This window comes from Pecten maximus, chromosome 16, assembly GCF_902652985.1.
Source record: "Pecten maximus chromosome 16, xPecMax1.1, whole genome shotgun sequence".
In the NCBI taxonomy this organism is placed as follows: domain Eukaryota; kingdom Metazoa; phylum Mollusca; class Bivalvia; order Pectinida; family Pectinidae; genus Pecten; species Pecten maximus.
The window spans coordinates 28,331,865-28,348,666 of NC_047030.1; the positions used below are offsets into that span (position 1 = coordinate 28,331,865).

Below are 16,802 nucleotides of genomic sequence, written 5' to 3' on the forward strand. Positions count from 1 at the left end.
GGTTAATGAATTGAGGTTTATTGAAAAAATATTTAGTGAAAAAAAATAACAAATTCACAAAAATATATTTTCACTATAATCATGGTAAAGTGATTCCCCTCTCCCAACCTCTCCACATAACTTACATAAAAAATCGCCTACCCTAAGACCAATTTTCTTGACTTTATTTATGTATATTTTAATGAATGGAAGTAAACAAATAAAATATTGTTAACTTTGTAGGTGGGTGTGGAGGGGCAGGAGGGGGTGGGGGGGGGGGGGGTGGGGTGGGGGGGGGGGGGGGGGGGTGGGGGTCACTTTACCATGACCATGGTAAAGTGACACCCCCCCCCCCCTCTCTTCCCCCTCATTACATGAATCACATTAAATCAACTGATCACGATTCAATTCAATGGTTTTTAAATGTATAGATTAATGAATTGAGGTTTATTGAAAAAAAATAAATCCACAAAAATATATTTTCACTATAATCATGGTAAAGTGATTCCCCTCTCCCAACCTCTCCACATAACTTACATAAAAAATCGCCTACCCTAAGACCAATTTTCTTGACTTTATTTATGTATATTTTAATGAATGGAAGTAAACAAATAAAATATTGTTAACTTTGTAGGTGGGTGTGGAGGGGCAGGACGGGGGGGGGGGGGTCACTTTACCATGACCATGGTAAAGTGACCCCCCCCCCCCCCCCCCCCCCCCCCTCTCTTCCCCCTCATTACATGAATCACATTAAATCAACTGATCACGATTCAATTCAATGGTTTTTAAACGAACATTAATGTTCGGTTATTGCCATCAAGAACTGGACTGAGAAATATGACCATATTTGGTAGCCACATTCACCAATACGCCATCTACTGTCTGTTTCAATGAAATATGGCTGCCCCCATTGCTTTACGCTTCAAATAATTTACTTGCAAAAACATCTTCGTTTTATCAGAGACTTGTGATATACAAGTCTCTGGTTTTATGTAGTAGTTTTACCGAAAATGTTGAAATGTATTCAGTAGATGTTTTCAAGATACATACGATTTGAGAAATGCATAACGCTAGCGAAATGTGAAGACTAAATGAACCTGAACTTTGCGAATAACTCCAGGCCCCGGGATCATGAAGCAGACTTAAGTCTAAGACTAAACTTGGACTTAAGTCTTAAGATTTTACTTAGCTAAGACCGCAATCTTATGTGGATCATGAAACGTGCTAAGCATAATCTTAGCTGAGACTAAACTTAAGTCGAAATCTATAGCAACGCGCGCGCTGATTCGCGTATTTGCGGTAATCCATTGGAACTCTTCAGCGCGGGAAACCATCTTCTGTCGTCTGCTGTCAATGTAAACAATGGAATCTGTCAACAGAGGGAGAAAGTCAAATTGGACCGGGGAGGAGGAGGTTATGCTCGTTGAAGAGGTTTCCAACAGCGAATCTCTGCTGTTTGGAAGGCACGATGGCGCCTCCAGGACACAGCAGACGAAGAGCAAAGTTTGGCAAGACATTGCCAATCGCCTGAATGCGTACGTATACAGTAGAGCTACCAAATTGTTGTGTGCTTGAAGTTTAATTGTTGTGATTCCTTAAAATAATGTTTATGCTGCTATATGTTAAACTGCATATTAGGTTGGGGACGCGTATCTGTCATGAATTCAGCGTGCCCTCAGTACTCTAGTCTAGAATGAATATCAATACCCTGACAACACTGCTCTCTGACGAAGATCTTCTGTCAGAAATCGTCCATCCATGTGTACTGTACTGGAAACCCTGTACTGTACACCTTCGAGAGTTTGAGGGATATTCACGTATCTAAGTAACTTATTTATACACATTTACCCGTCAAATTACTGTTGAAGTGCATGTAAAAAAATATTGACTTTTTAGAAGTTCTGACGTGATTATTTCTTAGATTATAGATGTTTATTATATTTGACTTTTATATAGATTCTACATATGTTTGACAAAAGAAAAATCGTTTTTTACTCAAATATTCAATAATTTCAAAATTCAATCCTCCTTAATTGTCAATTGATCTGATATTGATGAGCGGACATTTGTCTTCCATTGATGGCTCCAAATTATTTTATACAGGGAAAACACAATTTTACAGTTACGATAGCTTGTATGCCACACACTTGTCTTTGTAGCAATATTAATGATTGCAACTAGAATTAACTAGGGAGAAACACTGTTCAGGTTTTAGGAAATAACCTACATTATCTGTGTACATACAGCTGATATATGGGATTCATAATTAAAAGTATAATGTAAGCGACTAAAAATCAAAAAGTTACATTTACTGCACATGAAGATTGGTTTATTGTTTGCGCTGAAGCAATCCGCATAGCACTATTTCACAGTATTTGAACCATAGAAAATGAGAGATGTTGTAAACATTAAAAAAATCCTCTCATTTGGTTGTAACACTAACAGGTTGTCAATAATGACAAGAAAACCAGTCAGCAAATTGAGCAGTTTATTTATTAATTAATTTATAGATTTATGAATAGGCCTGCCTTGCAACAAACCTTATAAATACAAATATACAGTATCTAGACTCTTACACTCAAGGGAAACATCTCTCATTCTTGCCAAATATCATTTTACCACTTTAACTCTTTCTTTTTTTAAATTGTTTTATTTTTCAAAGCTTTTAATACAGATACCATAAGACAGAACATAGAGGGACATACACACTTACCCATACACATTCCGATGTACACACACATAACTCGGGACATACATTTGTACATGTATACACACTTACCCAGACACATTCCCATGTACACACACATAACTCGTGACATACACACACACTTACCAACACATATTCCCATGCTTACAGATAAATACTCCCATGCTTTATAATTATCATCACATTCTGCTCACCATTAAACAGTACAAATTAAGAAGCACCTACATGTACATACATATATATAAAACAAAATAGACAAACAAAATGGAGACAAACAGACAGACAGATGAGAGAAAACTGAGACAGACAGGTAGAGAGGTTCCCATACACTTTTATTTACTGACAAGTTACTACTTACTAATGTTTAGAAAATATGAATACAAGTTATAATTTCTAATATGGTGTTGTGCCATTAAAATATAAAGCAATATACTGTATATATATAACACATACAGGTATATATAAAGAAAAACTACATGTTCAAGTGCCATATTAGTCATATTTCTAACAAAGGCATCCACTTTCTCCAATTACTTTCAAACTTCTTTTGAATGTTATCACTTTTACTTGAAATGATATACTTTTGTACATTATAATGATCTTTAATAACATTAATTAGTGCATTTATATTAAGAGTTTTATGAAGATATCCTGTTTTATAAATATCATGTTTAATAATTATTAGTATTTTATTATTTATTGTGAAGAAGCTACTCCAAAAAGTAGAGAATCTTTATTCATTAGAAATGGGATGATAAACAAAATATCAAGCAGAGCTTAAAATCTTTCAAAAAGAGTTTGAACTTCAATACATTCCCATAAGCAATGTAGTTATTGTTTCCCTTTCCTATTACACAGTGAGCAAATTGGAGTAGGATGTAAATTAATTCTTAAAAGAAATGTATTGGTTACTAAAATGTGGTGTAGAATTCTCACTTGAATTTGAAGTTTTGTACTTTTTGTTACAATAAAAGGAATTTTAAAGGTTTTTTCCCCATTTCTTTTTGTCATACTCAAATTCCTCATTCCATTTTATTGTACCTGTTGGTGTGATTGCAGGAGTTATCAATGCAAGCAGTTATACAAATCTATAGAGCCTTTTTTTTTCTAAAAAAAAAAATTTTCAAATTCAAGGTATTTAACTCTTCTTATACACTTTCACAAATATTACCATTTCAGTAAAACATCTGGCAGCTTTGTAGTTACATTGAAATGAATTTATAAAATCAAATTGGAAAAAACAACATCACTCGAAAATGATTCAATAATAATAACTTCATACAGCAATAGAATTATTTAAATGCAGAACAAATCAAGCAAATAAATACAATATAACAAGTTAGTTACAACATTTCCTAAAAACATGTTTAAATTGTTTAAAATAAAAAGTTCACTCTACCACATGATATTTATTCATTATAGATATATAGGTACTTTATTTTTTTCTGATTTCACAACAATTCTGTTATTACATATATATATTTGGTCTGAGAACAAACACAAACAGGAATATCAAATCTGAATATGTTGAGATTATATTTGTATTTATCCTGCAACTGTCGAAATACACTCACTATATTTATTGTTGCTGTGTACGGCAGTGACAGAAAGCATAAATACTATTTAGATAAATAAAAAATTCAAATGCACCAATTTAACACAGAAAATTTATTTCATATTTTTAACATTGAATTTCTGAAAGTTTAGTGTATAGGCATTTTGGAAGCTTCCCAGTCAATGATTAGACTTGTTTTTAATTCTAATCATCATCAGAAATATATGAATAAAGAAGATTAATATAAAATATCAATCCTATTAAAAGAAGACATACATGATTTAAATAAAACTGATTGTCACTGGCATAATTGTAAATAAAACATAAACAAATTGAAATCATTTGATTTGTCTGAAGCTTAGAGAAAGGTTTGAGAAGATATAAGATAGATGATAATATAGCAACAAGATTTTTAGCCCACCATCATCAGATGGTGGGCTATTCAAATCGCCCTGCGTCCGTGGTCCGTCGTCCGTCCGTCCGTCCGTCCGTAAACAATTCTTGTTATCGCTAATCCTCAGAAAGTACTGAAGGGATCTTTCTCAAATTTCATATGTAGGTTCCCCTTGATGCCTAGTTATGCATATTGCATTTTGGGACAGATCGGAAAACAACATGGCCGACAGGCAGCCATCTTGGATTTTGACCATTGAAGTTTGTTATCGCTATTTCTGAGAAAGAGCTAAAGGGATCTTTCTCAAATTTCATATGTAGGTTCCCCTTGGTGCCTAGTTATGCATATTGCATTTTGGGACCGATCGGAAAACAACATGGCCGACAGGCAGCCATCTTGGATTTTGACCATTGAAGTTTGTTATCGCTATTTCTGAGAAAGTACTGAAGGGATCTTTCTCAAATTTTATATGTAGGTTTCCCTTGGTGCCTAGTTATGCATATTGCATTTTGGGACCGATCGGAAAACAACATGGCCGACAGGCAGCCATCTTGGATTTTGACCATTGAAGTTTGTTTTTGCTATTTCTGAGAAAGTACTGAAGGGATCTTTCTCAAATTTCATATGTGGGTTTCCCTTGGTGCCTAGATATGCATATTGCATTTTGGGACCGATTGGAAAACAACATGGCCGACGGGCAGCCATCTTGGATTTTGACCATTGAAGTTTGTTATCGCTATTTCTGAGAAAGTACTGAAGGGATCTTTCTCAAATTTTATATGTAGGTTTCCCATGGTGCCTAGTTATGCATATTGCATTTTGGGACAGATCGAAAAACAACATGGCCGACAGGCAGCCATCTTGGATTTTGACCATTAAAGTTTGTTATTGCTATTTCTGAGAAAGTACTGAAGGGATCTTTCTCAAATTTCATATGTAGGTTCCCCTTGGTGCCTTATTATGCATATCACATTTTGGGACCGATCAGAAAACAAGATGGCCGTCATGCAGTCATCTTGGATTTTGACCATTGAAGTTTGTTATCACTATTTCTGAGAAAGTACTGAAGGGATCATTCTCAAATTTCATATGTAGGTTCCCCTTGGTGCCTAGTAATGCATATCGCATTTTGGGACTGATCGGAAAGCAACATGGCCGACAGACAGCCATCTTGGATTTTGACCATAGAAGATTGTTATCGCTATTTCTGAGAAAGTACTGATTGGATCTTTCTCCATTTTCATATGTAGGTTCCCCTTGGTGCCTAGTTATGCATATTGCATTTTGAGACCAATCAGAAAACAACATGGCCGACAGGCAGCCATCTTGTATTTCGAAAATTGAAACTGGTTATCACTATTACTAAGAAACTAATGAAGGGATCTTCCTGAAATTTCATATGTAGGTTCCCCCAGGTGCCTAGTTATGCATATTGCATTTTGAGACCAATCGGAAAACAACATGGCCGACAAGCAGCCATCTTGGATTTTGACAATTGAAGTTTGTTATCACTATTTCTCAGAAAGCACTGAAGGAATCTTTCTCAAATTCCATATATAGGTTCCCCTTGGTGTTTTAATCTTAAATTTTATATATAGGTTTCCCTTGTTTGAAAAGTACTAGAGGTTTCTTCTGAGTTTACACAGATTAGTAAGACTTAGAAGAAGAGAAAAGTAGAGAAAAGATCAATCTGACATGGAACCTATGAAGAACATTCAATGGTGGGCGCCAAGATCCCTCTGGGATCTCTTGTTTAATATGAAGTTTAATGGTATGTATATGTAACCCTGGTAAATACTAGCCGCAATATACCGCTCGGCTAGAGAGATCTTCTCTTTAGCTCGATCGGATGAGCGTAAGACTAGTAAGCCAGAGGTCCCGGGTTCGATCCCTAGCGGAGGCAGTGATTTAAATTCAATTAATCATGTGCTCTGTTACATATATCAAAATACAAATGTGTCTAAAAATACTTTTAAAAGCTGCTAGGTAATTTTTGTTTATTTATTTATCTCTTTGAGTATCTAAGTAAAAGCTCATGTACAGATTTTCTTTCTACTACAAATGTTCTTCTTTTCCAAATTTCAGCAGAAACACATCACTGCAGAGAAAGGTGCCGGAAATTAAAAAGAAATACCAAAACATCAAGCAGAAAGGTATGATAGTGTTCATTGAACATTATGTTGTTGACATTAGATTTTTATTTATGAGATCAACATCATGTTTTAACATAGAACTTAGCATTTTTGAATTCTATAACATGAATGTAGTTATGAAAGCATCATAAACGGTGTATGAAACATAGTTATGTAAGATACCGGTATTTACATGTTACAAAAATCTTGTTTAATAGCACTGCATCACACTTCCTATTCTCCACAGATAAGATTTATCCTTAAATGCTTAATTGACTATGTTTTAGAATAATCTAAGATGTAGTCAAATTTTTCATTTGAATGTTTCCATCCATCCTTTTGTCTTTATATCAATTGTCCGAGCTCTATGTCCTACACTGCTTGTCACTGAAACCTCATACCTGGGCCATAAGTTCACCCAAGTCAGGTGGTGTGTCATTTGTGAAATGTAGGTCACTGTGATATACAATGCATTTTGACTTTTGACCTATATCTGTATTATCAAACAAATTTCCTGTCTGATCAGCTGCTTATCTTGTCATTGAAACTTCAAACTTGGTATCAATTTCATTGAACTCCTGATATACACTACCCCAGTAATTAAGATTAGGAAAATCTATGAATTAATTCACATTTTAACCCAGATGTTATATACGACAAATTACTTTGTATATGGCCTAAATGTAAACAGTACTGAGCCCAGTGACAGATGGGCAGGGCTGAAATGGGTCAGTTTGAGTAAACTACATCAGAACACATTGACCTATAAGGCCATTAGGCCCCTTGTGAAAATGAAACACAAGGCACATTTTGATTGATACAAACTGAGATGTAATAAAATACATTTGTATATTGTAGCAAAAGAAAAAAGATCAGGATTACTGCACCCAAAGACTGGTGGTGGCAAGAAACCAGCTTCACCAACAGTGCCAGAAAGGCTGGTATTACAGAACCTGGAGGGAAGACCAAGTCTCTGTGGACTCTCTGAAGGAATTGACACTGCTGGTATGGTTAAAGGGTATTAAATATCTCAAAATACAATTCATTAAATAATTTTTTTCAATGATGTATATCATCACATGATGGGCCTTTCTGACCTGTCAATGTACTTGTTACTATTACTCAAGTGGGTCTTTCGGACAAGTTCCTTGTGCCAATTTTGAGTTATATAGTAAAAACTTATACAGTTTCTCTTATGTCTCAATATTGAAACTTGACGATAAGAAAACAAATGATTTACATTAAAAGGAAAAGGTCCAATAAAGATCATTCAATTGTTGGTGTCAAAATCTCTTTGTGATGTCTTTTTGCCATGTCATATAAAATGTCTTACCGAGCCTTTGCAGAAAAAAAGTGAAAAATAGGGGGGAGGGGGTTTATCCTTGATCATGGGCTTATACCCGATAAAATACGGTATTGAGTTGATAATGCTGTCTTTATCTTATTGTATACATGCATATGCATATGTATTCTTTTTTTTCAGTGCCTCTTTCACCTGGGTTTATCAACATCCTACCAACTTATTCAGGAGTTGATATGGATATGCCAATAACTTATATCTCCCCAGCAGCATCACAAGCCACACACACAGATGGATTAACAGCCCCACATACAGCCACATCTACATGTACATCATCAAAACAGAAAAAAGATTTGTCTGATGAAGTATTGTTGGAGGAACTTGCCCGAGTGAAAGACGCAAGGAATCTGATTCTGGAGAGGATTGAACTGGTCAAGATTCAGAAACATCTTGCTATTCTTCAAATTAAGGCAATTGAGCCTTCCTTTGAAGAATAAATAATGTTTCTGAAACTTTTCCACTACAATTTGTTCTGTCAACATTTTCTTTTAACCGCTACTAGTCATAAAATACTTTGTGGATTTTAACCAAATTTGGTCAGAAACATCATTGGGTGAAGGGAGCAGATTTTGCATAAGGGGTGACTCCCAAAGTGCGGAATGGGCGGGGTCTGATTGGGAAAATAGAGGTAATCTAAGCCCTATAAATTACTGCTCTTATAAGTTCTGAATAGATTTTTATCTTATTTGGTCACAAAAATCTTTGGAAAAAGGGGAACAGATTTTGAATGGTGACTCTAACCCCACTGGCCCATAAATGTATATATATATGCTTGCACTGCCCCACTCCAGAGAGTACCTAGCTATAGAAAATTACTAAGAAAAAAGGTTTCTTGCCATGTTCTCTCTTATCCCAAATCCATTTTCATTTAAATGATTATGTTCCAGAACATCTGGGCCTTGTACTACTAGGTCATCAACTGTTTCTGATACTATATCTTGTCTTAAGATACCTATGTTGTGCAATATGGCACATGCCACAATATATTTGCATGCTCTGTTTGGGTTTGTTCTCAGACCAATTGATAGGCAGCTGAAGCGCCTCTTCAAAATTCCAAACGTCTGCTCGATGACCACTCTTGTTCTACACAATGCTCCATTGAATCGCTCCCGGTGTCTAATATCATTGGTGTGATTGTATGGTGTCATCAAATACCTGCGGCAAGGGTAGCCTGAGTCCCCTAGCAGGAATCCACTGTATAGGTCTGTTATAATTAAGGATTATAGCTTCTTCAAGTTTCTCTTTTCATTGTTTATTCATCATTCATAGATATATCATTGTGTAAAGTGACATTACTTTCAATTTAATTCTCAAAAGTAATATATCTTCTTATTCAAAATTATAATTATGTACTGTTAAATCTTCATAAATATTTGGATATACCACAAATGATTTGTAACAAATGAAAATGATATATATTGTTTGATGAACTTGATATATTGATGTAACATCAATTTTATAGGGTACAGTACATAGTTTTACATGAATGTTTATTACCATTTTCAAAGTCATGACAAAGCTGACTTTCTCGGAACACTCTTGAGTCATGACATGAACCAGGCCAACGGGCCACACAGTTGGTTATGATGAAGTTGTTGTTGCAGACCATCTGTGAAAGTGAAATAAGTATGCATATTTCAAAGGTGGTTTTTTTTCATATTAAATAATGAAAGAATTATAGACTTCACATTGGGGAATGTGGTATGCATGTATTTGAGATTTAATACCAGGTAAATACAATGTATACATTTCAGTGAGCTAACATGAATGCAGTACTTGTCACAGATAAAACTATTCTTTTCTTAAATACATGTAGCAATTAAGGTATCCATTCTGCATGAAATCTTGATCAATATTAAAGTTTCTATTTTTACACATTATACCTGAACATTCAGAGAATGGAATCCTTTTCTATTGACATAGTCAGGTTCATTTTCTCTTGGTGTAGATATTCTGACAAATGTCCCATCAATGCATCCCAATACCTGTGGCATGCCTTAAAAATACACAATTCAAGATTTTTAGTTTATAAACTGCCTGACTCCTTTGGCTTATGGGCAATGTCAAAAAGGGTCAAATGATTTTAAATGAACTTGGTATCATGATTACAGAGGCCAACATCAGCCGATCTCATCGAGTGGGTCCTGCTAACAAGTCATATCCAAGAGATATTCATATATATGTTCCTGTTAATATATATAAAATTATGTATACTACTTCTGTTATATTCGAGATTAAAAAATTGTTACCTGTATATATGTTTATATGGAGATGACTTAAATAGGCTATGCCTGATGTCAGATCCATTTGTCGAATTAAATGACAATAAAATGTGTTGAAATTGAAATTAACTGAAATTTAAAAAAAAAACTTCTTCGAAAAACCCAATAAAAACATGATACAAATGAGAGAAGGAAAATTGTTTGTTTGTTTGTTTGTTTGACATAGCCATTTTATTAAAATGATGTTTTGAGACTTTCCCTGTAGTTCAAAGTCAGTCTCAGTGTCTTTGTGATCATCATGAGTGGCCCATGTCGAGTAAATTTATGGATTGTCTATAAAAATTTTTTTAAAAAGAACGTAGATGGTAATTACTTGCGGTCTGAGGCCTGCAATTTCGACAACTGTATAAAACTTTTTACTTCTAAATGTGAAGATTGAAGAAAATAGTGTTATTCCAATATCAAAATGCATGTAGTTTAATATTGAGAGAATAGTTCTACAATATGAAAATAAAACCAGATTTTAATGAAGTTTTAGAATTATGAATTTGTTTCTTTAGTGGAACTTATTACTGCAGTCTTTGGCCAGCAGTTTAGAAAACGCTTCCTTATGTAAATATTTGCACATATGGTGGTGTTGGCCTAAAAATAGTACACTTCATATGCATGGAAAAGTCTTCAGGTACTTTACCAAAATTGTAAATTTCATGCTCCTGGGGTCTCACGTTTGCCCCTGAGGAGGGGGTAAACTTTACAATAGTTTATATAGGGAAATCAAATTTTTGACTATCAGTTGTTTGATTTTATTGAAATTCATAATAACTTTGTTAACATTATCAGCATGGGATGACAGCTCGATGGTATGCACACGTTGGCCCTGAGCTGATGGGCGGGGCCAGCAGGGTAAATTAAATTAACTTTAATATTTCTAAACTCAGGTGACTGTTGAGGCCCATGGGCCTCCTCTTAAATTGAAGCAGTTAGATAGAATTATTTCATTTCAATATGCACATTACACATGGTCCTAAGTTGTGCAGATTTTCACATTTGTTCTTGAATTTTTATTCATATATAACTAGTTTCAGAAAGCCCCAAATGATATTTTGCTCGGTTCGAATCACCACATTTGATCAAAATTTTCTTTTTATGTTATTTCAAGGACAATCAATTGCTTGAAACAGGAAGCTGTACATATGCATGTGCAATATATATATATTTTAATTACTGTTATGAATCCTAAGTTGTTTCCCAAATAAAAGCTATATTAAACAAATAATTTTTCTTTTTTGTTTTTTAACTATTTTTAAATTCATAGTGATATGTACAAGCACATGTACTGTACAATGACAAAGTACACTATGAAATGGAAGTATTTCAATTGTGAAATTGAAATAGTACACTTAATAAGTATTAAAACAATATTTCATTTCATATGAATATCTTGAAATAAAAAAAAAATAAGAACAAACATATAATTTGATCTAGAACTGTTTCTACCTGCAATTTTAATTGATCAAAGCTTCACAATTGTTGACTTTCAGCAAAGAGCTGATTAGACAATTTTTTGTTGTTAACGATGTTTTTATAACAGAGGGAAACCCTTCTCATACGATTGATAACACACATATATAACAATGAGGGCGTTTATTTGTTTAGATACGGTACATAGTACTATATGACGTAATTATCGATGGGGGCGCTGCAGTCACATTGTTTACATCAAGTGGAACGCTCAAAACTTGTCTGTGGTACTAGATTCGATATCATTTATGTCTTTTAATTGGAAATACGCACCTGCAATAGCGTGAAAGGCACGTTTTGTGTTGTCTGCCGCCTGCCCAGTCGGGAATTTGATGAAATCCCCACGCAATCTAACGAGGACGTCCGCAACACGACGGATGCAGCGTCCAGCAGTGGCCTTTGATATGTGAATGGCGTCGCCAATCAGTTGGTGAAATGCCCCTGTCGCCAGAAATCTCAAAAAAACGAGAACCTGTATGAGAGGAGGCAGACTTTGGGATCTTCTTGTTGGATGCGTTATACTATCGGCGACCAAATGAACAATAAATAGCAAGGTGGGTCTCCTGAACCTGTACCTGGCGTACAACTCCTCATCTGTCCTCATCTCCAAAGGATTAAGCCGATCTCTAAAGGTCCTCGGACGAACTGCTCTCCTTTCTTCTCGTTGTCGCAGACGATCAACTAATCTTACTATGTCCGCCATATTTAAGACAAAAAAACGGACTTAAGTCTGCCCTGTAGCAGTCTTAGGATTTAAGACTGAAAAATAGACTTAAGACTTAAGTTTTATTTCATGAACCTCGATTTAAGTCTGTTTTCAGACTTAAGTCAAAAATCTTAAGCTTAAGTCAAAACTTAGACTTAAGTCTGTTTCATGATCCCGGAGCCAGGTCAATATATTTATGTAAACAAATATTGCGCAGGCGCATTCGTCTCCGGATGTTTAGAAAGTTTTGCTCTTCCGTGTTCATTCCAAAACGGCTGACATTATAGCATAGGTCTGCAAATATGTCCGCGATTTACTTAAATTTGTAATATATATATTCTACTTTTCACATCATTATCAACTAGATGAGTATTTCTATAATTTAGAGAAAGAAATATATCAATAACGGCATACGAGACGATACATTGTATCATACTATAGGTTACTGAACATGTTTGCGAGAAAGGTAGATACTAGGTGGCATTTGTGGTCAGGGTGACTGGTCATAGCGTTAACATTGTCATCAATTTCCATATTCCATTTTCCTTTGACGAAAACGACCAATAAATCAAATGCAAATGATAATATCTTGTTGCCATGTGCACGGGATTGGTTGTTGTAGGCGATACTTGGAACGTATTTACTGTTGTAAGGGAGGTAACTGCAAGATTATGGAAATCAAACGTTAAACCGTTGATTGGTCGATTCTTCCATGACTTTGGTAATGGGTTTACAATCGAAGTGACAGATAACTACGGCAATATTCAGATGATATCAACAATAACATTTTTAGATACGTGTGGTCGGCAGTTGTCATGTTTAAAATGAACAATTATATAGCTTGTTTTTATTTCGGCAAAGTCGAGAATATTTACTGAAACGGACCACAGGTGAAGCAGACTTGGAAATACCGAAACGAAGAAAAATGGGGCTTAATTATAATATAGGCCTAAATTGGCATTATTTTCAGAGAATTGACCCACATATATGTTTTTCAATGCCTAATTGTATCGTATGTAAAATATTAGAGGTTTACGAATTTTAAATTAATTTTTCATTTGCGAATCGCGGCCCGATTGTCGTTAGAGTTGAATTACCGAAATGGCCGATAGTGGACCCAAATCGACATTTTTACGAGAGAATGGACCCAATATAGGATCTATTAATCCTTGGTGTGTGTATAGAGACCTGGAAGTATTTTGAAAGAATTTGCAAAATACCGAATTCACGATCAAATTTTCGATTGTGACGAACTACTGAGACGGTGTTAGTTCATGTTAAGTCAATCTGATTAAAATCAGCTGTTACATGATATGGCTACGTTTAGTATGCACTACTCCTACGTATTTTTTTTAAAGCCGGAAAACGGAAATCCGGATTATCTAAAAACAAATGCAAAAAGACTTGTGACATTCACTTAATTTGATATTCAGCCATTAATTGTTATTTGTAGTTTTATAACTTCTGAAATAGTGTGATCGATTCTCTATATAATATTGCTGTGGAACTTGTGTTATTTTTCAAACAAATTCATTTTGATAATTTGATAATTTGTTAATTTAGAACGTTCATCAAGTCATGATCAAGACTTGAAATTCTCGCTACACCATACTTCAAACACAGTAATCAATGAATTGATCAATTGAAAATTGAAGTCAAGCAAATGAGTTAAAGAGGCTTGCCTGCAGAGAGATCAGAAAAATTGGCTAATAGAAAAAGATTTTTTACACATGACAGATTGTTGGAATTGTTGAGTTTTTCATTTTATTTTCCTTATAAAACGCTGAAAAGTGATATTAAACCTCATTCTTTAAATATTATTTATTTAATCGCAACCCGCAAATAAGTCCCCGCTATAAAGTGGAGTCTAATTTGATTGACACATCAAAGAAACAAGCATGTGCACAGTGCCGCACAGTGATAACTTCAAAGGCAGCGGCGATTTACAAAGAAGATTTGCCATTATATTCCATACATTTCCCTCTCAGGTTGAGTTTTAAAACGTCTTTTAAATACATATTCTGTAATTGTTTTCAAGAAATAAAGTCGGAAAAGCCTCTAATTTTGTCACATAGAAACGTGTACTGAAGTTTATTTAGTGATCGGAGATGTGCCGTTTACCGGTCCGTCTGCGGGTAAGCCTCTTTAATATTTACCTAAATAATTTTTCAATATACAACACATGTTCAGATGACTATTTGTGCCATGCTGTTACAAGATTTCAGTTACAATTCTAAAATTGAATTAGTATGTAAATATATGTTATCCTGTCAATATCCACAAATCGAGTGTAGTTTACTGTACTCAAAGTCATGCCAGTAGATAGCGGTACATATATACTTACTGCTTACATCTAGTGCTTACTTGTGTGAACTATAAATCAATAACAAAATGGTTCATATATTTCTATATATGACTTCACAAATTATGCGTTGTCTGAAGATCTGAATGAAGTGAATAAACGATGTATTACATTATTTTTATGAAATATTCAAGTCATAGATCATTCTCTTAAAAATATTGATTTCAAGTCCATTTTGGTAATTTTACTATGACGGCAATCAGGATAGAATGGCGAATAAACCCCTAATATTTTACATATGATTAATTTTGACATTGGAGAACATATAATTGTGTCCATTCTCTAAAGCACTGGTAGAATGTACAGAATAGAGCTTCATAAATATATTCTCAAAATTACTAATTACCCCGGTAAATATAACATTTTACATAAACCTCCCATGACTGATGGTGAACTTAAACTTGCAAATCTCCTGTGTCATTCCAATTTTGATATACACGTACTGTATATATATAGTTATAGATATGGAATGCTTCACAATTTGCATACAGTTATGGAATCTTATAACACCCCCAAAAATGTTATCTCCACATAAAGGATGTGATTTGTGCAATTACATTGCTGAATTGTGTGGTTCAGTATGATTGGATGATCAACATTGGAAAAGGACAATAAATAGGGAATGTGTCGTCCCATCGAATGGACTGTAATCTTGTGATCAGGTTTGAAGTTGAAAATGAAGCTTGAAGTTTTCTTTTCCTGTTTGCTGAATTATTCGATGAAGATAGTCTTTATCTTGTTGTTATTCTTTATCACATTGTTTACAATACTGTAATTATACCAGAAGTTTATCTTCTCATATACAGATTTATTAACATCAAATGATTCCTGAACAAAAGGAGTCAGGTTTTGTTTTGTTTTGAAGTACCATAAATGCTTGCATGAGTACAGTTTCAATAGGATACATTCTTAATTCGGGCCTTGATTAGCAGCTCTGGTTTTGGTTTTCAGTAATTCTTTATGTGTGTTTCATCATATTAAGTTGAAATGCAACTATGTATGCTAAACTAACGATGGAACTAGCCTAAATTTAGTGCATATTAGAAGTTGGCATCATTAAGGTCACAGAGTCCTGGCTGTATTATAACTGATGATGCCTTCCCGAAAGAAAGAAGACATATTTTATTTTCATCGATCCAAGATAGATCAACAAACTTTCGATTTCAATTAGGACCTTACAGAAACATGCATGTGTACAATCAAATCAGAACAGCTGCAAACATTTCAAATTATTTGCAATTAATTCCTAAACCGATATCAGTAAATTTATCAACTTAAAACTTAGAAGATTACTGATTTTGCATTAAACAATAATGTTCGTTTACAGTACACCCAGTACTTTGATTAAATGTATAGATTAATGAATTGAGGTTTATTGAAAAAAAATAAATCCACAAAAATATATTTTCACTATAATCATGGTAAAATGATTCCCCTCTCCCAACCTCTCCACATAACTTACATAAAAAATCACCTACCCTAAGACCAATTTTCTTGACTTTATTTATGTATATTTTAATGAATGAACAAATAAAATATTGTTAACTTTACTTTTTAGGTGTGTGTGGGACGAGGGGGGGGGGGGGTTACTTTACCATTGCCATGGTTAAGTTTCATCAAAATTAGTTATCCCAGACCAATTTTGTTGTTGTTGTTAAAATTTATAGAATTATTGATGTATACTGATAAAGGTTTTGTGAAAATAAGTTACCAAAATTACCAAAATTAATGATAAAAAAGCTTTATTTCTTCATTAATGTTCTCCGTCAACTATTCACCTATATTTCACTATATAGTGAACCTACCCCTCGAAATTTGCACTGTTTATAATGATACAATATTGTTTTATGAAAATATGTTAAAT

General features: G+C 34.3%; 3 protein-coding genes across 3 annotated transcripts in view; 2 read left to right on the forward strand and 1 right to left on the reverse strand.

Moving 5' to 3' along the window:
* Positions 1–16,802, forward strand: part of LOC117344501 (methylenetetrahydrofolate reductase-like) — a 69,321-nt gene that overhangs the window by 14,938 nt on the left and 37,581 nt on the right. The gene's annotated exons all lie outside the window — the stretch shown is intronic.
* On the forward strand, positions 1,286–8,646 carry LOC117344502. Its single transcript, XM_033907263.1, has 4 exons — positions 1,286–1,514; positions 6,721–6,788; positions 7,626–7,772; positions 8,251–8,646. The coding sequence occupies exons 1-4, from the start codon at positions 1,342–1,344 to the stop codon at positions 8,562–8,564; spliced, it is 702 nt and encodes a 233-aa protein (XP_033763154.1). The 5' UTR covers positions 1,286–1,341; the 3' UTR covers positions 8,565–8,646.
* On the reverse strand, positions 8,914–10,468 carry LOC117344503 (putative nuclease HARBI1). Its single transcript, XM_033907264.1, has 3 exons — positions 10,011–10,468; positions 9,625–9,736; positions 8,914–9,331 (listed from the first exon to the last, which is right to left on the reverse strand). Exons 1-3 carry the CDS (start codon positions 10,119–10,121, stop codon positions 8,943–8,945), a joined length of 612 nt encoding a protein of 203 aa, XP_033763155.1. The 5' UTR covers positions 10,122–10,468; the 3' UTR covers positions 8,914–8,942.

Bases quoted from the DNA above. Each gene is read 5' to 3' on its own strand.
- LOC117344503 (XM_033907264.1), bottom strand. From the start codon at position 10,121: ATGCCACAGGTATTGGGATGCATTGATGGGACATTTGTCAGAATATCT. The intron at 9,737-10,010 runs GTATAATGTGTA...TCACTTTCACAG, and splicing joins TCCATTCTCTGAATGTTCAG to ATGGTCTGCAACAACAACTT. The intron at 9,332-9,624 runs GTAATAAACATT...TAATTATAACAG, and splicing joins TTGTCATGACTTTGAAAATG to ACCTATACAGTGGATTCCTG.
- LOC117344502 (XM_033907263.1), top strand. From the start codon at position 1,342: ATGGAATCTGTCAACAGAGGGAGAAAGTCAAATTGGACCGGGGAGGAG. The intron at 6,789-7,625 runs GTATGATAGTGT...TGTATATTGTAG, and splicing joins CCAAAACATCAAGCAGAAAG to CAAAAGAAAAAAGATCAGGA. The intron at 7,773-8,250 runs GTATGGTTAAAG...CTTTTTTTTCAG, and splicing joins TGAAGGAATTGACACTGCTG to TGCCTCTTTCACCTGGGTTT.